At 55.7% G+C, this 25,525-nt stretch overlaps 13 protein-coding genes across 13 annotated transcripts; 8 read left to right on the forward strand and 5 right to left on the reverse strand.

Annotated features, from left to right (window-relative positions):
• Positions 1-679: 679 nt before the first annotated feature.
• Positions 680-1,297, reverse strand: EV422DRAFT_478773 (fido domain-containing protein; the record flags this gene model as incomplete). The annotated part of the gene is made up of 1 exon (XM_053067275.1): positions 680-1,297. A coding segment is annotated over one exon (618 nt), but the record flags the coding sequence as incomplete, so codon positions are not given.
• A 2,191-nt stretch (positions 1,298-3,488) lies between these two features.
• On the reverse strand, positions 3,489-4,487 carry EV422DRAFT_541825 (30S ribosomal protein S30e). The gene is made up of 4 exons (XM_053071233.1): positions 4,399-4,487; positions 4,131-4,221; positions 3,979-4,049; positions 3,489-3,865 (listed from the first exon to the last, which is right to left on the reverse strand). The coding sequence occupies exons 1-4, from the start codon at positions 4,399-4,401 to the stop codon at positions 3,839-3,841; spliced, it is 192 nt and encodes a 63-aa protein (XP_052922420.1). The 5' UTR covers positions 4,402-4,487; the 3' UTR covers positions 3,489-3,838.
• A 691-nt stretch (positions 4,488-5,178) lies between these two features.
• On the forward strand, positions 5,179-5,725 carry EV422DRAFT_500048 (uncharacterized protein; the record flags this gene model as incomplete). The annotated part of the gene is made up of 2 exons (XM_053068117.1): positions 5,179-5,383; positions 5,457-5,725. Coding segments are annotated over 2 exons (474 nt in total), but the record flags the coding sequence as incomplete, so codon positions are not given.
• Positions 5,726-6,276: 551 nt separating this feature from the next.
• Positions 6,277-7,737, forward strand: EV422DRAFT_509029 (uncharacterized protein; the record flags this gene model as incomplete). Its single annotated transcript, XM_053068806.1, has 1 exon — positions 6,277-7,737. The coding sequence occupies one exon, from the start codon at positions 6,277-6,279 to the stop codon at positions 7,735-7,737; it is 1,461 nt and encodes a 486-aa protein (XP_052922422.1).
• Positions 7,738-8,188: 451 nt separating this feature from the next.
• Positions 8,189-9,103, forward strand: EV422DRAFT_225388 (uncharacterized protein). Its single transcript, XM_053065510.1, has one exon. It carries the CDS (start codon positions 8,344-8,346, stop codon positions 8,953-8,955), a length of 612 nt encoding a protein of 203 aa, XP_052922423.1. The 5' UTR covers positions 8,189-8,343; the 3' UTR covers positions 8,956-9,103.
• Positions 9,104-9,968, forward strand: EV422DRAFT_225389 (prolyl aminopeptidase). Its single transcript, XM_053065511.1, has one exon. The coding sequence runs from the start codon at positions 9,252-9,254 to the stop codon at positions 9,810-9,812; it is 561 nt and encodes a 186-aa protein (XP_052922424.1). The 5' UTR covers positions 9,104-9,251; the 3' UTR covers positions 9,813-9,968.
• Positions 9,969-11,533: 1,565 nt separating this feature from the next.
• On the forward strand, positions 11,534-13,436 carry EV422DRAFT_590672 (putative ADE12-adenylosuccinate synthetase). Its single transcript, XM_053073526.1, has 5 exons — positions 11,534-11,849; positions 11,936-12,101; positions 12,169-12,740; positions 12,814-12,938; positions 12,993-13,436. The coding sequence occupies exons 1-5, from the start codon at positions 11,730-11,732 to the stop codon at positions 13,294-13,296; spliced, it is 1,287 nt and encodes a 428-aa protein (XP_052922425.1). The 5' UTR covers positions 11,534-11,729; the 3' UTR covers positions 13,297-13,436.
• Positions 13,437-13,852: 416 nt separating this feature from the next.
• Positions 13,853-14,227, forward strand: EV422DRAFT_570799 (uncharacterized protein; the record flags this gene model as incomplete). Its single annotated transcript, XM_053072918.1, has 1 exon — positions 13,853-14,227. The coding sequence occupies one exon, from the start codon at positions 13,853-13,855 to the stop codon at positions 14,225-14,227; it is 375 nt and encodes a 124-aa protein (XP_052922426.1).
• Positions 14,228-14,776: 549 nt separating this feature from the next.
• EV422DRAFT_509032 (uncharacterized protein) lies at positions 14,777-16,052 on the forward strand (the record flags this gene model as incomplete). Its single annotated transcript, XM_053068807.1, has 6 exons — positions 14,777-14,791; positions 14,869-14,995; positions 15,061-15,128; positions 15,202-15,342; positions 15,527-15,938; positions 16,036-16,052. The coding sequence occupies 6 exons, from the start codon at positions 14,777-14,779 to the stop codon at positions 16,050-16,052; spliced, it is 780 nt and encodes a 259-aa protein (XP_052922427.1).
• Positions 16,053-16,537: 485 nt separating this feature from the next.
• EV422DRAFT_225488 (ubiquinone biosynthesis protein COQ4, mitochondrial) lies at positions 16,538-17,690 on the reverse strand. Its single transcript, XM_053065512.1, has 2 exons — positions 17,282-17,690; positions 16,538-17,211 (listed from the first exon to the last, which is right to left on the reverse strand). Exons 1-2 carry the CDS (start codon positions 17,526-17,528, stop codon positions 16,625-16,627), a joined length of 834 nt encoding a protein of 277 aa, XP_052922428.1. The 5' UTR covers positions 17,529-17,690; the 3' UTR covers positions 16,538-16,624.
• A 9-nt stretch (positions 17,691-17,699) lies between these two features.
• Positions 17,700-18,520, reverse strand: EV422DRAFT_541843 (uncharacterized protein). Its single transcript, XM_053071234.1, has one exon. It carries the CDS (start codon positions 18,309-18,311, stop codon positions 18,000-18,002), a length of 312 nt encoding a protein of 103 aa, XP_052922429.1. The 5' UTR covers positions 18,312-18,520; the 3' UTR covers positions 17,700-17,999.
• A 1,902-nt stretch (positions 18,521-20,422) lies between these two features.
• EV422DRAFT_225923 (glutathione synthase) lies at positions 20,423-23,339 on the forward strand. Its single transcript, XM_053065516.1, has 11 exons — positions 20,423-20,918; positions 21,159-21,234; positions 21,299-21,444; positions 21,509-21,652; positions 21,730-21,810; positions 21,885-21,968; positions 22,052-22,121; positions 22,194-22,315; positions 22,383-22,534; positions 22,615-22,798; positions 22,873-23,339. The coding sequence occupies exons 1-11, from the start codon at positions 20,620-20,622 to the stop codon at positions 22,997-22,999; spliced, it is 1,485 nt and encodes a 494-aa protein (XP_052922430.1). The 5' UTR covers positions 20,423-20,619; the 3' UTR covers positions 23,000-23,339.
• A 71-nt stretch (positions 23,340-23,410) lies between these two features.
• Positions 23,411-25,026, reverse strand: EV422DRAFT_509036 (uncharacterized protein; the record flags this gene model as incomplete). The annotated part of the gene is made up of 2 exons (XM_053068808.1): positions 23,411-24,556; positions 24,676-25,026. 2 exons carry the CDS (start codon positions 25,024-25,026, stop codon positions 23,411-23,413), a joined length of 1,497 nt encoding a protein of 498 aa, XP_052922431.1.
• Positions 25,027-25,525: the final 499 nt, after the last annotated feature.

Genomic DNA, 25,525 nt, shown 5'->3' on the forward strand with positions numbered 1-25,525 from the left:
TTCTTCGTATGGCATCATCAAGGACCCCGTCAGCCCCTTCACCGATGGCATGTTGCGACCGCTTTCGTCCTTCTCGTTCCCGCACACGATCTTCCGCTTCTGCACGCGCCGTTCAACGCCACAGCTCTCTCTTTCAATATCTCCGCCTCCTTCTTCTCCGCCTCGGCAGTTTTCTGGCGAGCCACCGCCAGCTGCTGCTTGATCTCCTCTAAAGCCAATACCGAGACGTAACTCAAACAGGCATTCTGAGCTGCCCGATTTGTAACCAAGCTATGTAATTTGATTCGATTTGGTGGGGTCTAGGCGAACGAGGGTTTCAGGCACATTATTTTATTGGACCGGCGAGAGGTAAGGCAGAGTATGTTGCACTCGTAAGCCCTTGGTCGAGTGATATTTCGCTAGATTGCGGAGCTCTAAACCCGGCGAGACAGTGCGGGTTTGTGCCACCTACGGGCGTGCAGGTCGTTCGCTTGCTTACAGCTCCAGACCGAGTTGCCGCGATCAGGTCTCGCAGCGGGGACGGATCCGTCTCGCCGGTGCAATTGCCTACGCCTGAAGGCACTTCCACCGGAATCCCTGCGATCACATCCATCGCCCCCTCCACCTCCGCCCTCAGCACCTCCGCCAGCACCCCAATATCCCCCCTTTCATCCTTCCCCATCAACGCCTCAAAATACTTGTCCTTACGCTCCGGCGATACAGCAACAGGAGGCAACCCAGTGCGAAGCAAGGGTATGGATGATAGGATCCGGCTGACGCGCCCGTTGCCGTCTGCGAAGGGGTGGATGCGGAGGAAGGTGTGGTGGAGAAAAGCGGCGGAATGGAATGGGGAGAAGCGTGGGTGAGAGAGGACAGTGAGGGCGGATGTAAAAAACCATTCGATTTCGCTCTCGATCTGATCCCATGGGCAGAACCGGACTTCGACACCTGTGCCTTCATGTGTGGTGTAGCACGGCACTCGGCGGTACACACCCCGCGGAATGAGGACCGCGTATCGTGCGCCATCTTCGTCCTCCTCCACCTCGATATTACCATCCTTCAGAAGTTTTCCATGGATGGTTTTGACCAAATCCTGCAAAACCGTCCATGAAAAACTACTGGAGTCGTTCATAACTCCCTTCAGGTCCGAGAAGCAAGCCTCGGTATTCCGCAGGATTTGAACGATTGTTTTGGGGTTTTGAATCCGGCTGGTTGGCGGGATGTTTGTAATTGAGGTGTGGAGGAACCCGTGGCGGATTAGGGAAAGCTGGGAGGTTGCGTCGACGGAGAATATGCCTTCCAGGACGTTTGTGGAGATTGGTTGTGGGCCTTCCACCGGGCCTTCGTGTCATCCGCAGTAGCGATGGAGTTGTTGACGTCGCTGAGTAGCGGCGGGCGCATATATCTCATAATCTCGAGGTCTGAGGGTTCGTTCTCTTCCTCCTCAGCACCCCCATCGGCAAGTTCGCTAATTCTTCGAACCGTTTCATCCAAAACCGAATCCGTCCCCTCGCCAATAGCCCGTTGACAGCGCTTCAAAAGCTGAAATGCCCCATACAGATCATTCATCAGAAAGTGAGTCTCTGCAAGAAGTGCATTAGCGAGCGGCCGATCCGGGTGGCTTGACACCAACGGTTCGATGCTCGGTATCTGTTCGCGGCCACGAGGGATTGTGCGGCAACGCCGGAGACTGATTGGGCGATAGACAGGGTGGTGAAGGTGGCGAGCTGCTCTGTCCATTTAAGCGTTTCGGAGGGGGAGAGAGATGGAGTGGGGAGGCTGACCTGCGACGGAAGAAGAATGCGTGTCAGTTGGGCTTAAGTGGTGCGACGGAGTTTTTCTCGTGGATAGCCTTACCAGCAAGCTGTCAGCGGAGAAGAAGGTCGGCTTCAAAGACCAGTTGGATGACATTGCGGGGGTGCGAACGGAATATGAATGCGTACTGCTACTATGGCCGGACCGGAGTATGGTGCAGGCCGATGGAGTTGCTGTTGGTTGCCTTCCTCGTCTTACCCATTGGAGCAGAAGAAGCGGATCCGGAGATTGACGGGTGACATAAGCGTTCCGGGCCCTGTCACTTCGAGCTGCCATTCTTAGTACCCACCATGCACACCGGAGCGGTGAATGCGTCTAAATCCACTTGAAACACACCCAACAGCTCTCGATCGCCTTCAAACTCCTCTCTCATATCCAGAGCAATTACACATCCAAGAAACCAAACGCACCCCATAACCCAAATAGGCCCCAGCGCAAGGAAAAGACTACAAAGCAGGGACCTATCCAAGCCCACCAAGGACAGCCTGCGGGAAGTGAACGAGAGGACAAACAATGCAAATCTCTGGAGTTCTGTCCCAGTACATTCTGCTAGTATTCACCACAAACAGCAGCCGGGAGATGTCATTTACTCAGAAGAGGACCGCACAGAGGGAGATGGAATCGGGCGGGCGGTGTTCAATAGGGTTGGTCAAACATCAGGGCGGTAAACCAATCTGATGACCTGTGCGTCGGTGATGGAGAATCAGACATCCGTGAGGACATGATGAGGAAGGACATGATATCTCCTTACCCGGATTTGAGTTCTTATGCAAAGCCACCGCAAAATGCCAATCAGCTCTCATCGCCTCCGAGGAATTCAACCGTGCAGCGTCCCTCCTCCTGCTGCACAGGCGAGTGCGAAGATCCGCGTCGGAGGGCTGTGTCGAATCTACGCCCGCGTTCGGTGTTGGAGATGGTTTGAGGAGTGATGGCTCTTGCGACGGTCTTTCAAACAACCAAATCATACCCTGTGAACGTAATACTGTATAGCCGGACAAGCGGACCTACCTGCTCCAACACCCTGTCTCCAACACGGCGCCCACGCCTCCGTCCCCTTCCCCTTCACCTTGAACCCCCTCAACCGTCCGCGCTATTACTATATCAGCCACTCTGTCTCTAGATATGTACCGGCGCCCCATATCTTCCTCTTGTTGTCCCCACGCGAAGATACGGTCGATGGCGGGTTAGGGGAGGGTTAGGTGTATGCGACTGGCGACTGGTGGCGGAGTTTGTGTGGATGGAGTGGATGCATGAATGGAGTCTGCAGGTGATGGGGAGGCGGGAGATGTGGACATTGATGATGGGATGAGGAACGGGGATGCAGAGTTGGACGTCGACAGTCGCTGTGTGGGAGAAGCATGTAAGATGGGTGAGATGGTGGACGATGATGAGGATGAGGAATGGCATCTGGTACTTCAGATGCGGTGGGAGCAGTCCGTCCCAATGATTCAAAAGCACATGAGCGAAATGTGACGGCCTGCGATGGAACTCAATTGTGCAGGCCAATTGCTGTTGGTTCATGGGTGACCAAACTTACGAAGAACACGGCTTGATTTGGCACCGAGACTAGCATGGACGAATGTTAATGGCCCACGTTTTCGGCTCACAGCGAGAGCCCAGCCGAGAGCAGAGCCGTATAGCGCCATTGGACATAGACGCCTTGAGACAATACGAATCCCAACTATCCCAAAACGCAATCCTCTAGGACAAACTGCCCGGACAGCCATCCCGGGTTTCCTTTTGTGAAAGTATCCCTCGTCGTCAGTGCTCTGCCCTGTTCTCTGCCAATACAACGGCACATTCCAACAACAAGTCAAGCCCACTCTCAGAAAATCAAAACGGCTTTTGTAATTCCATGCAGTACATTGAGGTACACCGACTCCGCATTTTCTAACTATTCTTCCTGAGATGGATCGTGCCGACAGGTTGGTAATGCCATCGACGCTTCGAGCATCCGACCTACAGTTCGAAAAGGGTCGATAATGAAGAGCTAGGGCGTTTGGGTGGTGTGTGGGCGACAACGAGACCGGAGGACTCCCTAAATCTACTTGGAGTTGGGGGAGGGGTTCATCTGTGGAAACAGAAACCGTTAGTGTCTGTCCTATACGGCGTCTCGAATGCCAGAATATCCTCTGATTCTGAAATCCCACACGAGGAATTCGGAAGCAGAAGTCACAAGCTTACCTTGCGCTTGCCGAAGGAGGCAACGGCGTTCACGAAGCGACGGTTGTACTGAATACGCTTCTTTGCGCGACCTGGAAGAGAAGTCTATGAGATCAGACGGTTCACCACCAAACACGCATAGATTCCCCAGCGGGAGTGAAAAAAAAACGTACCGGTCTTCTTCTTCTTCTTTTCTTGCTTCTCAACCTTGGGGCATTGACCCTTGACCTTACCGGCACGAGCGAGGGATCCGTGAACCTTACCCTATACGCGCAGAGGTAATGGGAATTTCGATCAGCATGCGAGTCTCCCGAAATGGCTCAACATTGAACCCTAGTCCCTTTCTTTCCTCCCAAGTCTACGCTAGCCTCTGACGACGACAGGACAGGCAGCGGTTCCCTCTGCTAGTGTGGTTGAGTGAAGCTGTGTGGGTGTACGTACCATGGTGACTGTCCTATGTCGTTGGCGAAAGGGAAGGAAAGAAGAACAAGTTCTGTTGCGCCGTCTCTCTGTTGGGTCGTCGTCGCTCGCCGTGCGCTGCCCCAGAGCAGCGAAGGGGCTTGGCAGAAAAGATAGGGCTGCTCACGTGACTGTCTTAGTCAGCAATGCGTCAGCGGCCAATTTGTTGAGCGGGGTAATGGTTCTGATGTCACTATGATTGAACATGACACTATTGACAGGATCACATCCCGCCTGGGCATCTGCATGTTGCGGCGATCAAACAACACCCGCCAGGGAAAGGACGCTGGACGGACATTACACGGCAATGAGACATTTGGCAGCGTAAGGCGGTGTGGGGTACATGCGGCGTGTATCAGGGTTGCTGTGGGGATCTATAGGTTTGGCGCAGTCGGAAAGAATTGTTGCGACGCTGCCTGGGGTCGCAGGGAGGGTCCTCATGCGGGGCTTCAATTGCGTCCGTCCGTCGCATGCACACGAATCGCCCTTTTTGAAGGTGCCTGTCCAGTTGTGAGAATGGGAGACAATCCCTCTTGCATACGTGCGTAGTGTGCGAGCGACAGCGGCTTCCCACATCAGACATTCTTCTCGTTGGCCATGCTGGATGATTACGTCGTAAGACCCCGCCCGTCCGCAGAATGATGCAAGCCGCATTTGCCCAGGATCTCTCCCACCCTATAAGAGGACAGCACCCTCGACTCCCTGCCCACCATTACTCAGTAACACAACACACTGACAAACATCAAACAAAACATACCCGCGAACATGCCTGCCAAAATCAACTTCACCGAACAGGAGGAGCGCAACATTGCGCTCGCAAAGGAGTACATGCGCATCGCGTACTCCCCTGAGGAAAGCAAGGGAGCCGAGAGCGTGCGTCACCTGGTCGCCGAGAACTCCGAAATGGTCGCACCAAGCACTTTCCCGGAGTGCAAGACGCTGCTGGACTACGCTGACTCGCACAGGAGTAAGTACTCTCAATCACACATGCACACCTCATAAAAACACATGCTAACCACTGGATTTTCAACAATGAACAGCCGTAATGGATGCCGTAAACGACCTCTCCATCACCTCCTATGACTACGTTTTTGCAAAAGACAACATGGTCCTCCTCCGCTACTCCGCCAGCGGCACACACAAGGGCAAGCCGCATAAGGACATCCAACCAACCGGCCGCAAGGCCTCATGGCACGCCGCGGCCATTTTTGAGGTCGAGGATGGGAAGCTGAAGAAGTTCGTTAAGGAGTGGGATAAGCTGTTGATGTGGACACAGTTTGGCTGGAACAGGGGCGCTGATCTCGTCTAAGGATTGGGGGTGCCGAGCACATATTTTGGAGACCGCTTTTTTCATATTTTATATAATATATCTTGGAGCTTCATGTGCATTTCTCGAAAACCTGTCCTGTCCAATATCTGGTGCGCGGTGGCAAATGTTGAGAGAAAGAGGAAGTTTCACAGCGAGGGCTCCCTTTTACATGTGCGTGTAGAATCGCTTATCCTTAGCTTCAGTAAGCTTAACTTTCCCACGTCGCATATTGAGGGCATACAATGCGAGACGTGAAGTACCCCCGATTTTATAACGGTCTATAGATAGGAACGTTCCTCACAACCACATTCTCGAACAGTGCCATTCTGAGTGGGGTGTTGAGTGCAAGCCACAAACGTGCAAACGAACGTGGCCTTCCAAACAGTCTCGCTAATAGGGATCAGGGATTTGAGTTATTCGAGGCTCCCCGTATAATACCTCGCTGCCCAAATTCTCGCCCCCGCTTCAGATTCACTTCTGCTCATACAGAGACATCGCGCTATCATCACATCGTCGCTTTCATCTATCACATCACATCAACAACATCAACAATGTCCGTCGCCGACCGCCTCCAATTCTTCGCCTCCCTCAACGGCGCCAGCCAGCAAAACCTCTCGCAGAACGCCACTACAGCCCCTCCGACTACTGCCGCGGAAGGCTCTCAACCGGTCCTCAACACCAACAACCTCCAGCCCCGCGCCCTCCACTCCGGCAGCTCCAGCCCGACGCGTCAAGACTTGGGCACGGCTAGAAGCAACCCACAGCTCTCCAAAGCCGGATCGCGGTCGCTGGGCAACTTGGCCGGCGGGGGCAGTTACAGCCTGCTGAACAGCACCACCAGCCGCACCGGCTCGCACAACTATCTCGCTGGTGGGGCACGCGTCAACTCCCACAGTCAGAGCTCGTTGCTCCAACCAGACCACCAGCAGGACGGCGACGCTTTAGCGAGCGGCAAGTTCCTCTCGGTCAAGGAACGTATCGCACGATACGGAAGCAACAACAAGGAACTCGACGCTACCACGGAAATCAAACCCCGTCATGCAGCCGCGGCCATCACAGTAACCCCCCCGTCCATCCTCGACAACCCCCACGATGACGACGCCGACCGTCGCGACAGCGTCAGCGGACCCGCCGAGTCGTCGTACCATCGTCGTCATAGCCATAACACGCGTGCGACGCCGTATGGGGTGCAGCCGGCGTCCGGGAGGTCGTCGAGGCATGCTAGTCACCAGGATTTGCACGGGAAGCTAGCGCAGGGGCAGGGGGAGAGGATGGAGGTGGATGAGGTGGGATCGGTGCGGAGGGCGTCGGCGATGGATGTTGATGTGCAGGAGCAGCAGCCGCTGTTGCGGCAGGAGGAAGGGAAGGAGGATGGGCACCAGCAGCATCAGGAGGAGGAGATGCAGGTCGATGAACCCGCCGTTCAGATTCCTCAGGACGAGGAAGAGGCCAAGCCTTTGTTGCAAGACCCCCAAGCCCCGCCGCAGATCGAGTCGCAGGCCCAGCCCCACGCCGAGGAAGTCAAGCAGGCCCACCAGCCCATCGCTCAACCCATCCCTCAGCAGCGTGAGCCCGCCGTCGCCCAAGCGGCCACTCCAGCCATCGTTGCCACGGAAGCAATCAAACACACCGCCGCTCCTCCGCCTACCTCAGCGGCCGCCCGCCCCACCAGCGGCACGGCCTCTCCCACTCCCAAATTCGCCTCCGCAACCCCCAAATGCACCACCTGCGCTAAACCCGTCTACCTAATGGAACAACTCGTAGTCGACAACAACACATTCCACAAAACCTGCCTAAAATGCAACCACTGCAAAGCCACCCTCAAGATGGGCAACCTCGCCTCCATGAACGGCGAGTACTACTGCAAGCCGCATTTCAAGCAGCTGTTCAAGCTGAAGGGGAACTATGATGAGGGGTTCGGGAAGGAGTTGCATAAGAAGCAGTGGTTGGCGGGGGGGGATAAGGCTGGCGGGGCCAAGGAGGGGGAGAAGCAGGAGGGGGGGCAGCAGTGATTGGGGGATTTGAAGGTATATCACCTGACGAGACCGGAGTACGGATTACCACCGTGGTCCTTGGAGTCGCTCTTTGAGTTGTCCGCCTGCTTTGAGATGGATGGGTGGGATTTGGGTGGGATTGGGTTTTGCGCGGACGGGCGCATCGTCTTTTCTCGCAGAGCAGATGATTGTGCCTTGGATATACCCTGAGACCTGTTCTTGTTTTTTGGGGGGTTGTTGTGCTGTCTCTTTCCAATACCAATGAATGACTTTTTTAATGATTGTGGTGCACAGCAGGACTTCAGCGGATTCATGTTTCTTCTAGTTTGATTCTGTCACCCTGTAATAGGAGATCCTTCCTTGGTGTCTCTCTTACTCCTTCTGCGGCTGGACGAAGCTCTGCCAGCTGCTCTTGAACTTCAGCCAATCCCTCGTCTTCTTCCTGTCGAGTTCTTCAGCGTCATTTTGAGCATTCCCTCTTCCTCTTTCCACTCGGAGTCTTTCTGCCGATTTTCGAGCATTTCTCTTCTTCCCCTCGGAGTATTCCGGCGATTTGCGTGCTATCCTCTCTCCCGTTCTTCTACTCGCAGTCCTTGAGCCAGCTCTGCGGCCTGGTCCTCTCGTATGCAGCGTATGTCCTCTTCGGGCGTTATCTCTCCCGCCAGCCGACTCAAACAGCTGCTCTTCCGCAAGTCTCACTCTCATAGTCGCTTTTGTTTTTCCTCCCAATCAGCAAATCTCAGTTCTCGCCTTCTCCTCTTTGTAGAGTCGTGCAGCCATAACAGAACTTCATCGGTCCTGATTTCTTCCTTCCGTCGCTTTCCGGTCTCTTCCGCAGTCCGGCGGATCTCCGCGAGTCGTTCTCCAGATGCTATCGCTTATCTTCCTATCACTCTGTACGTAGTTCCTCCGTTTCACGTCTTCCACAACGCGAAGCTGCTCAGCAAAGGCCGGTCGCGCCGGCTCTTCCTCCACTCTACGGGTCTCTGCTTAGGTAGTCTTGCTCGACGCGGCGCTCTTGTGCTAGTCCCTCTTCTTTCTCCCCAGCTGCGATCTTCCGCTAATCGCTCTTGGTCGACGGGCTGCTGTGCCTGCGCGTCCGTAGCGAACTTTCATCAAACCCCTGTTTCGACAACTGGGATGCGAAGATACATGTCGTCTCGCACGCATTCTCTTCGCTACGACTCGGAATACATACTATCGGTATCCTTGTCGCTAGATACACATCCTTTTTAATTGAACCACTCTCCATGGGAGAAACTCCTCTGGAAGATAGACGGCTATTCCTCAAATCCCCAGCAAGGGAGGCTCACGTGACCTTCGTGTTTTATTCCAGTCATTCTGCGCCAAATGTTTTCGAATGAGGGCAAGCTGAGCACCATGAGCACTGGATTCATATCCCCATCTTACCCATCTTGCCATCTTGAGGACGGTGGGGTCAAGCTGCCCGGGCTGAACCACACAGATAGACAGACGGCCTCCCCTCTCCCTCCTCCTTACCGCACCCACCCACCTCGCAACTCCTGCTCGCGATGACTACCCCTCTCGCCGACATCTCCGCCGACGACATCCACATCCGTCTCGCCACCCCAAAAGACATCGACCACATCGTCGCAGTTGCCTCCAGCACCTTCATCGACACCTTCGGCCCGCCCATCAACCCCGCCACAGAGACCCTCTCCTACCTCTCCACAAAACTCACCCGCGCCCAACTCCTCACCGAGCTCGCCCACCCGCACTCCACCTTCTGGATCGCCCTCACGCCCACCCACCTCTGCGCGGGATACGCGAAAGCGAATATCCTTGACGCGCAGACGGAGGAGCAGTTCCATGGGCAGCAGGACACGGCTGAGGTGGAGCGGTTATATGTGGATAAGATGTTCTTGGGGAAGCGGTTGGGGAAACGGTTGATGGATACGATTGTTGAGCATGTGAAGGCCCAGGGGAGGACGAAGCTGTGGCTGGGCGTGTGGGAGAAGAATGAGCGGGCATTGGCGTTTTATGAGAAGGCCGGGTTTGAGAGGATTGGGGAGCATGTGTTTTTGTTTGGGGAGGATCCGCAGACGGATTTTATTTTGCAGAAGGGGATTTGACTTTCCATGGCGGTACGGTCGATGAGATGAAGGACTCTAGATCTACATAGACCCGGGAGGGAGGCGCTTATGCGAGCGAGGTTGCGGAACTTTTGGGGAAAGAGGATAAGCGGCCGAGACGGCACAGGGATCCTTGACAGAAGCGATGTGCGAACCTCACGAAAACCAAGAGGCGATGCTTTTCAGCATTTAGATTTCTTGCGAGCCGCTTCCAGGACAGGCTTGCTGGTCTCTTTCCAACGCTTGGCCGCATGACATGGGATGAACGTTAGAGAGTGAGGCGTATTGTGTAGGTTATATTGAGCGAAACCTTATCGGCCAAATAATCGAGTCTGTCGAGTAGCCGTGCTCGGGGATTCCGTTTGCACCGCGCGTAGAAATGGGATTTGAGATTTTGGTCTGGCCCCCAACTTATGGGCACTAGGGCTTGCGCTCGCTACCCCGGCCCCTACCCCTAAAACAATCCTTATAGATCGTCTATGGCAAACAGGAACCCGAACATGACCAGGCGTCAACTGTTTTGCACGGGATGTGTGAGAAATGAGAGGCATTCGACCCCCTTTGATAGGTCCCAAAACGCTTATGTCACCCGTCATTCCCAAGAGGCAAGAGCTTCGATTTCCGTTGGCACCTCCCCTCTGAACTAGAAAAAGAGGGAACACCACGTCGACACTTTTTTTTGAGTAAACTCCTTTTCCAAATCTGCGGGGCCGAGCTCTTTCCTCAACGTCAATCTCTATTGTTGCGCGTAGGCTTTGAGCAACAGCGAAGCAGCCTGATGGGTCAGAGGATAGATTGGTGGGATGGCTGACAGCACATATGGAAAGCGGCTGTAAAATGTGGGGGAACCTAACGTGCTGTCGCCTTTTGCAAACCTTGGGTCCAAAATCTTCGGGCCAAGCTGTTTGCTCAACGTCACGCTCTGTTGTTGGAGGACCTCCTCCCCTAAGCTTCGTCACCTGTGGATCATCATACAAGCCCGGCCGCTTCGCTTTGTACCCTTGGTTGCATGACGTGGGGATGAAACGTTAGGAAGTGAGGCACTTTATGCTGGAAAGAATTCGACATTTTACCAGCCAGAATTGTGGGTCAACTGAATCGGTATACGTCGGGATGTACAGTACGAGAACGCGAACTTTTTCGCCGCAACCTGTGTAGACGTGCGCGTATATTGGAGGTGGTGAGGACTCTGCGGCAGGTTGGGCTTTTGCGGCGGATGGATCTGGATCTGGATCCGGTGCCCCGAACAGACAACGACCCATCTCGCGAAAGAACGACGTCGACTGAAACGTCTCGAGAGATATAGCGGAGGTTCATTTGAGCGCCTTGAATCCATGAAAGAATGTGGGCGAGCGCTTGCGGTCGGAGGTCTATGTTGATACATCCATGGTTTGATGGAGAGGGCATTGTTGAACTTTTAGGCGAGCGAAGGTTTCGGATTTCCGGCGTCTTCCAAGTTTTCTTTTCTCGGAAATTGATAGCCACCGAGAAAAGGCAGATTTGCAAGGGCAGGCATTCAGAGACCGTCTTCACCATCTTCACCCGTCCCATTTGCAGGGGCCAAACCTGGGAGATATGGAGGGAGCTTTTCCCGTCGCCCCTTGAGGCACCTGTTACTTTCTAAAGGCCCGTCAGTCAATGCTGTCGAAATGCGCGGTGCGCGCAGATGTGAAAGATCGCATTGGGAACGCGTCTGAATCCACTCTCCCGCGGCGCAGTCACTCAATGCAGCGCTTTTTCCCAGAGTCACATCGATATTCTCCTCATCGCCGAACGCTCAGTCGTCGGCAAATATAAAACCCGCCAGTGGGCTCCATCGCCATAGGCACCAGCGTCTGTAACACTCTGTATCAGCAAGCATAAGCATAGGCTGTCACCGACCCACCGCCTCCACTACAACCGCATCACTAGCACACGATGGCCGCGCTTCCATCAGGCAAAGTCACCGTCGTCCTCGGCGCACAGTGGGGTGACGAGGGCAAGGGCAAGCTCGTCGATATCCTCGCTCAGGAGATTGACGTCTGTGCTAGATGTCAGGTACGGAACTCAGAGAGACGCGAGCATATCCATCTCCGCCTGTTCGGACGGGAAACTGAGTTCAATGGTCGCGCTCTTTTTTGTAGGGTGGGAACAACGCCGGACACACCATTGTTGTGAATGGCGTCAAGTATGGGTTCCACCTCCTGCCTAGTGGTATAATCAACGACAAGTGCGTTGGTGTTATTGGGAACGGGGTGGTTATCCATCTGCCGTCCTTCTTCGAGGAGTTGGAGAAGCTCAAGGCGAAAGGTTGGGAATCTTTGTGCAGAATTCTGATCCCTGAGGACAACTTCTGACGGCGTTAAGAACCACACAGGTCTCGACCCAACAGGCCGCCTCTTCATCTCCGAACGCGCCCACCTCGTCTTCGACTTCCACCAAATCGTCGACGGCCTGAAAGAAGCCGAGCTGGGCCGCGGGTCCATCGGCACGACCAAAAAGGGGATTGGGCCAGCCTACAGCGCCAAAGCCTCGCGCAGCGGGTTCCGCGTGCACCACCTCTTCCACGCACAAGAGTTCGAAGAAAAGTTCCGCGCCGTCGTCGCCAACCGCATGAAACGCTACGGGCAATTCGACTACGACGTTGACGCCGAGCTTGCTCGGTATCGCGAGTTGGCGGAGAAGGTCCGCCCGTTTGTGAAGAACACGGTGAATTACGTGCATAAGGCTATCACTGACAACAAGCGTGTGCTGGTGGAGGGGGCGAATGCCCTCATGCTGGACTTGGATTTCGGTACCTACCCGTATGTCACATCGTCGAATACGACTGTGGGAGGCGTGTGTACTGGGCTGGGTATCCCGCCGACCAAGATCGGAAAGGTTTTGGGTGTCGTGAAGGCCTATACCACGCGTGTGGGCGGCGGACCTTTCCCGACGGAACAGTTGAATGTATGTGTTTGGACTGGCATCGGACTTGAAAATGAGTACCGAAAGACTGACGACACTCCTCGATCATTTGCAGGAGATTGGCGAGCACCTGCAGACCGTAGGAGCTGAATTCGGAACAACCACGGGGCGCAAGCGGCGCTGTGGATGGCTGGATATGGTCGTTATGCGCTACTCACACGTCATCAACGACTACTCCAGGTACATTCCCCCCTTCTCCAACCTTCCCATTCCCATACTGACTCCCTCCCTCAGCATCAACCTAACAAAACTCGACGTCCTCGACAAACTCCCCGAAATAAAAATCGGCGTCTCCTACATCCACAACGGCCAAAAACTCGACTCCTTCCCGGCCGACCTCTCCGTCCTCGAACACGTCGAGGTCGAGTACGAGACACTTCCAGGTTGGCAGTCCGATATCTCCGCCTGCAGGACTTATGAGGAGTTGCCCGTGAATGCGAAGAAGTATATTGAGCGTGTGGAGCAGCTGTTGGGCGGTGTGAAGGTGGAGTGGATTGGGGTCGGGCCGGGGAGGGATGCGATGATTCATAGGAAGTAGGGGAGTTGAGGTCGTGACGATTTTTTTTTCTTTCTTCTGATTTGTTGTTAGGATGGACCTTGGGCCTTTTGCGGGTTGTACATGGAGTTGAATATATGGGTTATGCGGTGATTGGGAGTTCTGCACACCTCAGATGTGAGGGGAAGCTCATGAGAAGCTTGGGAAGCGCGTCTCAGCGCCGACATACAGTACAGTACGCGCGCGCCTCTCCGCTCTCTCCGCTTTCTCCTTTCCTTTTTTCAGCATTCCTTTTGGGATTGACAAAACCACACACACCCAACGGACCTGAGACTTTGTGGGATAGCTGAACCAGGTATGAGGAGCAACGCTAGCTTGTCTGTTCAGCCGAACAGCTACTTACTGCGGCCTTTACCAAGCAGGACAGGAAAAAAGCGCATGCCCCCGAAGACGTGGTACTAGGAGAAGTAGGAGATCCGTGTACGCTCTGAGAAAGCTGCGTCCACCCTCTGATCTACCAGGTGCGCTGAGTAGGTGGCCAAGAGTTTGGGCTGAGGAACCACCGACTGAGTTGAGGAGGGTCATTCTTGTTCTCAGAATGCTGGAGACCTGTGACGGGGTAGAGAATGACAGGATTGACGAACCGACGACGCCGGGGCCTGACGGGAGGACCTACGCAGCAAAGCTGCAGCTGCTCAGCAGGAACCCGCTTACGGATGAGCACGGCCAGCTTCTTTCCCCCATCGGAAACATGGAACAGTTTATTGAGCATATGAACACTACGTGCGACGGGCTGGTCGACATGAAGATGACCATGATCGTCGGGGACGTGCCCCTGAACCGCAGCTCAAAGTGGCGTGAGAAACACCGCGACACGGTCCGCCGCAGAGTGTTCATCTCTATCCTCCTAGATCTGAGCACCCGGCAAAGCGACGAGGAGCCCTCCGTCTTTGACTTTGATGAAGCAAGTTGAAGTAGACATTTCTTGGTCTTTAAGAGAAAATAAAAAACTGTAATGAAACAGTTCTGAAGAGTGGCCTCTGACGCACATATCCTACTACAATACCTGGGGTGGCCGTTGCCTGTGTGCAGAGGCCGTGGGGTTGCAAGAAGAGATGTCTGAAGAGAACGCTAAGGCACCCGGCAACGTGCCCGCAAAACGTCGGCGCTGTAGGAAGCGCGTGGGAAAGTCAGGAAGGCAGGGAAGTTAGCAGGAAGTAGACTCCGGCGCTCGCTACACATGTACGAAGAGTGGTGGAAGTAGGCGTTTATTAGCGTCGTGGCTTCCTTGACATTCCCATCCTCGAAAGTTCCCAACGTGGCATTTTCCCAATCTTCCCTGACGACCGCTCCACAAAGAGTGGCCTAAGTAATCGAACGACGTATAGCTGTTTGAAAAGGCAGTGCGTAGAGCCGCATCTAGACGCATTTCATATGGGAAACCCTCGTTCTCATTTATCACCTCTCTCAGCGTAAATACGACCACGCACCCTCCAATTTACCACATTAGAATACCACAGCCATGGAGGACTCACAGGTACATTTACCGCTGACCCATCTCATTTCCCATACAAAACATGCCCTGTCCCAAAAATAACATCCAATGGAACATAGGCAGCGATGAAACGCCGCATGGCATCCCTCCCCGTCATCAAAAAACAGGACCTAGGAGGAGGGAAGCGCAGCCCGGCGGTTGCTGGCGGGGCTGGGGGTGGGGTGCGGAAAGTTGCGCCGGCTTTTGGTAGGTGGGGGATGTCATGAGTGGGTGTGGGGCCGGGGAGGATATGCTGACGTGAGCGATTGCAGCCCCGTTACCGACGGCATCGGATATACCCATGAACACCAAGGTTTATAATATCATCAATGCCTTACGGGTACGTTTCTACTCCCGTCTTCGAAACGACAAAAAAGGGCGTGAAGCAGACCGGCTCACATTCAGTCATGTAGGAAAAAGACGCTCCGGCAAGCGAGGCCGAGATCTTCCGCTTGACCGCGATTAATGTGGCGGGGTCGGCGGAACTGAGGGAGTTGTTGAAGAATAATCCGAAGATTACGTATCATGATCATGATGGGACGTATCAGTATAAGGTGGGTTTTGGTGAGATCGAGGGTTTAGTAGGGGAACAGTGTATCGTTCGTGGAGATGTGAGCAATGCGATGGAGGGGTGTAAAGGAAGGAAGGATATATACGAAGCGTTCCATCCGAGGAAAGCGGTCCATGAGACTTGTGAAACTGAAATCTCGACCCTTTTTCAATTCCCTTCATACGCAGCCAAAATACAACCTCCGCAGCAAAGAAGACCTCCTCTCGCTCCTCTACACCACCCGCGACTCCGGCGGCACCGAACTCAAGGAGCTCACCGACTCCTGGCCGGGCCTCCTCGCCGCCGTCCACGACCTCTCCGCCTCGGGCGACATCCTCGTCCTCACCACAAAAGACGCCAAACCCCGCATCCTCTTCCACAACGCCAAAGAATACAACCTAACCGTCTCCGACGAGTTCAAGGAGTACTGGCATAAGGTGCCGATGCCGAAGGAGGCGGATCTGGCGAGGGAGTTGGAGAAGGCCGGGTTGAAAAGTATGGAGGTTTATAGTATGCAGAAGGGGGATGCGGGGTTGAAGATGAGGAAGAGGAGGGTTAACAAGAGGGTTAGGATGACGAATACGCATTTGGAGGGGTTGGGTAGGTGTTTTGAGACGGTTTATTTGTTGGACGGGGCTGCGGTGTGCTATTTACTAACTCTGGTCTGGTACGGTCCTTTCTCTTCCCACTATTCTAGATCTCACGACCGCCTGATGACATCGGAGCGAAGAGCAGATCCATCAGTAGAGCCCGAGCGCCTCTCAAAACGAAAAGCGCCCGTATGGATTGTGGAAAGTCGGGGGAATGTACTCGGCTATGCTAGTCGCCGCCAAGGGCATATGGCATATCGCACGATCGGAATCCGGGGTGCTTTACGGTTCGTGTGCGTGGTCGACACAGCATGGCTATCCCCTCGGGGAGGCCCCGACGGATGTCCGCACAACCCCCGCACGCATACGCACAACCCTCACCACGCAATCGTTCGCCCCATTCAAATGCATCGCCACCTGGGGAGGGCGCGGCGTCGGATGTCCAGTCCTTTGAAGCTTCGCGGCGTCGAGAGGGCCCGTTTTCCTCCTCCACCTACTGCGTATCTAGGTGTCGATTCGTAGAACTCCTACACGCTATAGCGGTGTTACGTCGGAGCTTATTTCGGTGCTTAGTTCGCCACATAAACATAAACCGATGTTAGGTGTTTTCGGTGATATTATGAATGCCAAGGACGTCCGATAATGTCCTAATTTGTCCGCATGTCCGCTTTTTGAGTGTGAACCGCTCCTCCACCCTTATACGATCGAAGGCAATGGAATGAACCCCAACTCCCTCCTCACAGTCTCCAACGGCTTCTCCAGCATCTCCTCATAATACACATTGAGCACAAACGCCGCGCTGGCTCCACACTGCACCGCCCACGGCACATACACGCCAAAAAACCTGTCCCTCTCTGCAGCACTCAATCTCAACGGCCCGACAAACGCACTGAGCGCCGCCACAGGCATCCCCCCACTCTGCACCATCTCCAACCACTTCAACGCAATCTCCGCCTCCACGGTCGTCGGCAGGCCCGTAAGCGTATGCATAAAATCATGCACCTCGCGATACCGTCTCATCACATACGCGAGTTCCGGGTCGGAGATGTAGGTCACGGGCACGCGGGTGTCGGGGGAGACGTGCTCAGCGTCGAGGAAGGTGACGTATTCGCGGCCGAACGTCCCGGGGGGTAAGCGGCGCAGGGCGGGGAGGTTGAGGGTTGTGGAGGTGAGGATGGGGCGGGTGCGGAGGATGCGGCGGCCGGTTGGGGAGAGGAGCATCTTGTCGCGCATCTGGGCGAGGGTGTGCAGGCCGGTTACTTCGCCGAGGTGCGCGACGGTTTCTGGAATGCGGAGGGAGAATGATGCTCAGTAGGCGGGGCTGGATGAGGGAGCGCTTGGCAGTTTACATACCCTGCCGTGTGGGATCGCGCATGGCGCCGATAGCCGACGTCGCTGCGATGAACGCGCGTTCCAGGACATTTGGAGTTCGCGGGCGGGGATGGAAGGAGGGGTCGTTCCCGAAGTCGGCGGTGGTTGTTCTGGTTGTGTGGGTGCGGATGGGCAGTGTTGGTTGTGAAGGTGGTGGGAATCTACGGAGAATTGCACGAGCTGTGCAGCGTCGTGTGCCGGCGGAACGGAGCGACTGGGATATGGACATTGGGGCTGGGAACGACTAGGATGACACAGATGAGGGTGTTCTGACGCCGGCGAGCTGGTTGGTCGTTGTGAGGGTCGGATAGTCAGCAGGTGTTCGTTGTGGATTGCCGTTGGGCCCTTCGTTGGGAGCAGCGACGACGAGGAAAAGGAGTTCCCGCGCGTCTCCATAAAAGCACTGGGTTCGGCCAAAATCCCCCCCCGTCCCCGGAAGCGAAGATCACTCCCACATTATCTGTATTTAAGCTCAGTTGGTCTTGCGATCCTCTCTCACAACACACCCCCCACTAACTCACACAGACGCAGCTCACATGTCCCACCTGCCTCCGGGGCGAGGTCGCGCTAATACACGAGGCGGAGGTCGGGGGGCAAATGCTGCAGCAGCAGGGAAGGGTCGGGGACGAGGAAGTGGAGCAGGCCTTGTGCAATCACAGCAACCACCGTCGATAATACCCCCACCAACAGCAGCGTCAGGTCACTCTCGGACGCCCGCTTCCTCATCCACCACTGCAACGCCAGCACCGGCATCCAAAGGTTCCACTCCCACACCCGGACAACAACCCGTTCGCCCACCAGCCCTCCAACGCATGCACTCGCTCCCACACCTAGCCACTTCCTCACCACTCGCACAGCACCCACCAACAGGACCGGGCTCAACAGGCACTGGCGACGGTGCAAATGGCTCCGGCGCTGTAGGCTCTCCAATAGCAGCCCCGGCGTCCGCGACAGCAATACAGGAGATTACGAGCATACAGACTCCGGGCCACCCGCAGTACCAGCAATACATGGCCGCTTTGAACTACTACATGGCGCAATTGGCGGGGCCGTTGAATGCTGCCGCGGTGGCTGGGAGTGCGACAAACTCGGCGTCGGTTTCACCAGGTAGCACTCCGAATGCAACGCCGCCAGGGACGCCTAAGGCGGCGAACGCGACGTTGCAGCTGCCTGCGGGTATAGGGCCTGAGCTGGTCAGGCAATTGAGTGCGGGGGTTGGGGCGGGAAGGGGCGGGGCGCCAATAGGACGGGGAATCGGGGGTGTCGGTGCCCACACACCATTAGGGAGCGCACAGCAAGGTCCGCCACGACCTTCATCAACAACGCCACAGGTCGGCCGGCAGTCACTGGGGATAGGCTCACCCGCCATCACATCCAATGCCAACCTCAACCGCTTGATGGGTCAAATGGGATACACACCCACACCCACACCACGACCCAACACAAACATCCCTCTCACCAAAACCCATTCCCAACCAACATTCCACTCTTCTTCGCCATCGCTGCAACAGACGATATCCCTGGGCGCGGCTGCTGCCTTCCGCGCTCAACAGCAACAACAACAGCAGCGACAATCGCCGTATGATCCGGCCCGAGACCCGGCAAATATGCCGATACTGAACAAACAGACGCTGAGGAGCTTGTTGAGGCAAATTGATCCTACGCAGCGGATGGATGGGGATGTTGAGGAGGTAGGGATGTTCATATTTAGCGGGGAAGGCGCCGTACGCGGAGCATTTAAGCCGCTGTCTTCTTAATTTGAATTTGAACTACAGATGCTCCTGGAAGTCGCAGACGACTTCATCACGTCCGTCGCACAACAAGCATGCAAGCTCGCCGCACATCGCGAAGCCGAAGCCTCTGCCACCGGTGCGCCTGTGATTGTCGGAGTCCGGGATGCGCGGTTACCGTTGGGTATGTAGCCTCAGAGTCATCGTCTGGGGGGAATCTGTCAACCCCATTCATTCTTTTCTTTAGAACGCGACTGGGGAATCCGCATCCCCGGCTTCGGCGTCCTCGTCCCGCAAGACCGCGAGGAACAATCTCCACTCCCACTCCCACCTCCACCACAACCAACCAACGCAACACAACCAGACGCGCCCGACACAACAGAAGACGACCCCATAACCCAAAAACGCAAACTGCACCTTGCCCGCGTACAGAAAGTCCGGGAGGCTGTTAGGGGGGGTGTGCGGCATCGGTATACGTCTGCTGCTACGTCAGCGTCTTCTACTGCTGGGGTGAATTCTGCGAGCACGGCGGCTGGGGAGGGTGGGAAGGATGGTGATGGGAGTGTGGGGCCGGCTGCGGGGGGAGGGAGGGGACGGGGCCGGGGGAAACGGGCGTTGGGTGGGGGAAAGACGGGGGTGCAGAAGAGGAGGAATGTTGGGTAGGGAGTTGGGTATGGGGGATTGGTGTGGTGTTGTGGCGAAGCGCACGAAGCACTGGTTTCACCTTGTACCATATTCTGCACCATCCGTTATACGAAGGCGCGTCCAACGCATTCATCTGTATATATACGGAAAACATAATCCGTCGCACGCTGGAGGCCCATCACCTAGACATCCATATTGGTGAGAATGACAGGCACCAAAACCTGCTTGGACGTACCAACGTTGGGATATTGCAATCCTGCAGTATACGGAGGTGTGATGCGCGGATAACTCTGTACCCACCTTCATCGTCGAAGTCGTTATGTAACATGGGGTCAGGGTTGGCGGGCGTCGCGCGAGGGCAGAAACCGACCCCGTCAATAGCATCGCTCTCTCAGGTTTTCCCTTCCCAAGCCGCGCTTCCCCGCCAGTGCGCTTCATGGCCACCTAATAGAGGCTACCGCATGCTTTCAGTAGCTTGTCATAGCACATTTCCCAGAAACCCTTCTATCAACGAAAAGCCCGCCTCCTGGCTCTACGTACTGGCGATGGAGAAGTGTACGGTTAGTCAGAGTCCACCCGATTTGCATGCTTTAACCGAACTAACTCGAATTCTTTCAGAGTGCAGGACCATCGGAGGGGCCGATAGGACTGACAGGAAGTGACAGCAAGTGACAGCAGGCCGTATGTGGCGGGGTTAGGGTTGCAAACGCCATTACAAAGCGCCATGAGAACCTCGCCTTCCCCTTCCCAAGATCCTCGTGCTGGGAATTCAAATAACCGTCCAGCTCAGAATACGCAGAACCATTTGCCAAGCACAGGCCGTCGAGCGCTTAAACCGTCTCGTCTGCCGGCCGGAGACTCCAGCCGCTCTCATCAAACTTCCGTCGAACCTGGACGCCATCTTGCCTTGATCTACCCCACGCCCCACGCCCCACCACGTACAACATGACCACCAAACCTCAATACACCGCTCTCCCCTCAACCCTCAGCGACGCCGACCTCGCGGACCTGCGCGACCACGCCGTCGACTGGGCCCTCGCGCACGGTCTGGTCATCCGAGCTCCACCCACCTCCACCACTCCAACATCAAACATCCCGCTGACGACGCACGCCCCCTTTGCGCTGTTCCCGTCGCCGTTCCCGCGGAAGGCGTTTGAGTTTGCGGTGAAGATACAGCCGCTTTTTAACCAGTTGGTGGAGAGTGTTGCGAGGGATCGGGGTTTTTTGGAGGAGACTATGGAGAGGTGGGTGTTGGGGCGGCAGAGGGGGGGGGGGGGGGGGGGAAGCGCGAGCGAGTGGTGCAGGGTCTATGTGTGAGCGGAGGGAGCTATCGGGTTTTCGTGGCCTTAGGGGCTTAAGCGAAGCGAGCATTTGCGAGCGACTGCGAGTGTTGGGCTTCTATTTGCGCAAAAGAAGCGAACAAGGATTACTCCCGGACCGTGCTGCAGATCAATCGCTAACGCGGCAACATCCCCTTCCCTCAGTCTCTCCAAGGTAGACGACTTCACGGGGCGGTTGTACGCCATCTACAAGCACGTCAACTCCGAGGGCATCCAACAAGTGAGGCCATCAGTTCTCCATCGGTACCATGCTCCACATTACAGCATTGACTCACGGAATGCAGTCAATCAGTCTAGGCCTCCATCGATCAGACTATCTCCTTCACCTCTCCTCAGACTCGTCCCAGGAAGCTACCCCACAGCAAGTCGAGCTGAACACCATCGCATCGTCGTTTTCTAGCTTGTCACATCTTACGCATGATTTGCACAAGTAGGTCTCATCCACTTTTTGCGAGACGATCCGATAGGAGCGCTGACCCATCTCCTTTGAAAAGGTACCTGATTGACCGGACAAGGACCCTCCTCGATAAGGACCCATCGTCGCGTTCCATCACTTCAGAAGCGATCCCGCCAAACGCGTCGCTATACAGCATAGCGCGGGGAATCGGTAAAGCTGCTGAGCTGTACAACGTACCAAAGTAATAGTCCGGCTACATGGGTATCAAAACACGCGGCACGCAAACCTAACGTCGACGCCCTTGTTCATTACTTTTAGTGCGATAGCAGTCATGATAGTCCAGCCAGGGGAACGCAACGCGTTCGATCAACGATGGATCGAGTACACTTTGTTCAACGAGTATGGATTCGGAGTATCACGCTACCTGCAAAGGCTTGGCGCCACGTTCACTGACCCCATCGCCCAACAACCAGATTCAAAGTCAAGCTGGTGCGTCTATCCCTCGCGGATGTAGCGAAACGAGCGAAGTTGGAGGGGGTGGATCGCAGGCTTGTCATGTACGCGACCGATGGTGGTTGGCATTGGGGGGTAGGAGACCCTCATGGAGTAGAACGAGGTTCTAATACGGCGCTGCTTCCAGTGATGGCGAAGAAGTTGCGGTGGTCTACTTTCGCGCCGCGTACACGCCGGTCGATTATCCGTCTGAGAAGGTATAAGCCGCTTACCGGAACCGGGTTATTTTGATGAGGCCCATGAACTTAACGGTCTTGTTTCTGCGACAGGAATGGGAAGCCCGTCTCCTCATCGAGCGATCAAACGCCATCAAATGCCCCAACATCGCTCACCACCTAGTCGGCACGAAGAAGGTGCAGCAGATCCTCGCCAAGCCTGGGCTGCTCGAACGGTAACATACCCGCCGTAATTCCCCGATGTCGGCGGATCTCTGAACTTACCGATCGTGAAACCTGTAGATTCCTCAAAAGCCAAGAGGAATGTGACCTCCTCCGATCCAGCTTTACCAACCTGTACCCACTAGACGACACACAGGAAGGCAACGCGGCGGCCGCGATGGCGCTTGAGACGCCGGAGCGGTTTGTGATGAAGCCGCAGCGGGAAGGTGGTGGTACGTCTCAAATAACCTCATTCACACCACTCCACCCCACTCAAGCGGACGAACGCTAAACTTAAAGTAACAACTTACAGGAAACAACCTGTACGGCCCCGACATCCCTACCGCACTCCGCTCCATGTCCCTCCACGAGCGCAACGCGTACATCCTCATGGACCTTATCCAGCCGTCGCATATTGCCAGCGTGACTGTCCGCCATGGCGAGATCATACGGGGGGAGCTGATCAGTGAGTTGGGGATTTACGGGGTTTGGATTAGGTATGTCAAAATGGATTTGAAGTTTGTGTTGCGTCGATTAGGAGTGGTGGATTGCTGAATTGATTGGATAACAGCGATGGAGACAAAGTACATGTGAACGAGCAGGGCGGGTACCTCCTCCGCACCAAATTCGCGAACTCGAATGAGGGCGGGGTTGCGGCGGGGTTTGCGGTGCTTGATTCGCCGTTGCTTGTGGATTGAATGAATGGCTCGGACTCTTCGGCCTGCCAGTTAGGGATCTATATTGATTAGAAGTATCAAGGGGACAGGTGATGTTACGCGCCCGGTGGCGGTAGGACTAGCTTCTATGTAGGGAAATATCTAATCTGCGAATAGCATTTTGCTCTCGCCCCTGTCGTCCGTCAGGGAGGACCGATGGGGTATTTATGCGGTAGGATACTGCAGGGCCGATGCTTCTCAGCGGTTTAATCCCTTGATCTGTCTGCCGTGCGCAGCTACACAGGCGTATGTACAAGAAGAGCAAAATGTGATATGATATGATGTGATGTGCATAAACCAATCAAAAAAGAGGGGACACCCAGAGAAAGCGGGCGATACAATGCAAGGGGGTTGGAAACGACGATGAAGGACGAAACCCAGAGAGGCCTCGATCTACATCCTCAAGAACAAGCCAACGCTCTCCAACACCTTCGCAACCGGCACAAACACCCCAAACGCCCACGTCAGCCCCCACACAAGCCCCACCCACGGCGCCCTCTTCCAGCCCTTCAACGCCGGCACCAGTTCCCCACCGGCCTGCACCGCAGCGTCCACCCACTGGTACGCCACGTCCCACAGGGATGCGTCGACAGCGGTGGTCGTGCTCCACCCGGCGCCGATGGCTGGGGCGAGCGGGACGGGGTATGCTCCGCGGACGTGTTTAAGTGCCGCGGCGGCGAGTTCGGAGAGGATGTAGATGGCGAGCGGGTTTCTGCCGACGGTGCGGAGGGCGGCGTGGAGGGGCGTGTTCCATCCGCTGACGGATTTCGAGGTCAGTGAGATCAGGGCGGTGAGGATGAGCGCCGCGCCGGTGGTGGCGAGCAAGAAGGTGGGTGTGTAGAGCTTCTTGCTGTAGGGTTGGTAGAACGTGGTCTTTTCGTCGAAGAGGAAGGGGAACTCGTCGAACGTCATCCCGCCCTTGGCTCCGAAGGCGTGACCGGCGCGCGAGATGATGTGCCCGACGATGAGGAAGGAGCCGAGGAAGTATTGGAGGTCGCTTTTGCCGAGGGTCCTGGCGTGGACGAGGGCGCTGCCGGTGCAGACGCCGGCCCAGACGGCGGCGAGCGCGGGGAGGGTCGAGAGCGTGCCTTCGGGGTCGTAGGTGCCGTTGTTGTGCAGGTGGGAGGTGCCGCCGAGGAGAAGGCGATCGAAGTAGGATTGGGCGGTGCAGTGAGGGGGTTGCAGCTTGGATTGCGCGCCGGGCGGGCAGGGGGTCGAGCCTGCGGGGGCAGAGTTTGCCGGCAAAGGATAATTGTACGTGAGGTAGTGCCAGGCGAACAGGGGAAGGAAACCGGAGATGATCAGGTTGCCGACGGACTGGGAGAAGGCGTAGGAGAGGGCGCTGATTGTGTAGACAATCGCCATCCGCTGCAAGACGCCGAAAATCCTGAACTGTTCCCATTGCGGGTTGCCCTCCAACACGCCGGGGGTGTACAGAAGGTGGACGGCGGCTCCTAGCGCAAACAGCTTGATGCCGCGGAAGATGATCCAGAATGGGCTGGATTTGCTGGAAGACGGGCGGTACGACAGGGCTATCGACTACGGGCAAAATGAATGAAAAGTGTGAGATGCGTGAACCATAGCGTGCTTGGTTGGCTCGCTTCCCTCACGCCGTCTCTCCCTCTCATCCCACCACTCTCATCCCCAGCCCTACTCACCACACCCATAGTAAACAACAAAATTGGAAACACATAATCCGCATAAGTCACGCCCATCCACTCGGCATGCCCCAAGAACTTGAATACAGCGGGACCTGTCTGGTAGTTTACCACAACCATGGCCAAAATCGCGAATCCACGGACGGCGTCAATAAAATCCATCCGGTTGTCCTCGGCGGCCTTTTGGGCAGCCACGGCGGTTTTCGCATTCTTCTTTGCCTTCTTTGCGCTTTTGGACACGTTTTTGGCGACGTCAGAGACTGTGGAGGAGGCTACGGAAGAGGCTTTGGAGGGGGTGGAGGAGGAGCCCTTGCCGCGATTGCGGAGGGTGGTGTCTTGTTGTTGGGACATTATTGGGAGACTGGGGGGGAAGAGTAGGGTGAGGTGTGAGTTTCTGCGGGCGTGATGTGTGAAATGACTTTATGCAGACGCACAACACATACTTGCGAGGGAGGATCCCGAAGCTCTATCCAGCGGACGAGCAGAAGAAAGATCCTACGGGAGATGGGAAAGATCCCAAGTGCTGTTGGGTTCGCACTAAACGCAACCCTGGGGTCCCTGATATGGAATGCCAGCGGCCCAGAACGACCGCAATTGGGCGCTAACCCCAACCCGAACGCGCGTAACCCTAACCGCCCCCGAGGAAAGACGGGCGGACAAGAAAAAAGACGAGAAAGACCTCCCCCCTCCATCGTCGCAAGATCGCGTCCAGCGTTCCGCTGCGTCTGCTGCTACTATACCCCCCACCAACCGGCAAACCAGACACTCCAGCTGTCGTTATTCTTATTACCGTCTTTCGCTCAACGCCACCACAGTGTAAAGTCATCGGTCGGATTGAGGCAGCACAGGT

The sequence above is a fragment of the Fimicolochytrium jonesii genome (assembly GCF_025526975.1).
Source record: "Fimicolochytrium jonesii strain JEL569 chromosome Unknown EV422scaffold_28, whole genome shotgun sequence".
NCBI classification, from domain to species: Eukaryota; Fungi; Chytridiomycota; class Chytridiomycetes; order Spizellomycetales; family Powellomycetaceae; genus Fimicolochytrium; species Fimicolochytrium jonesii.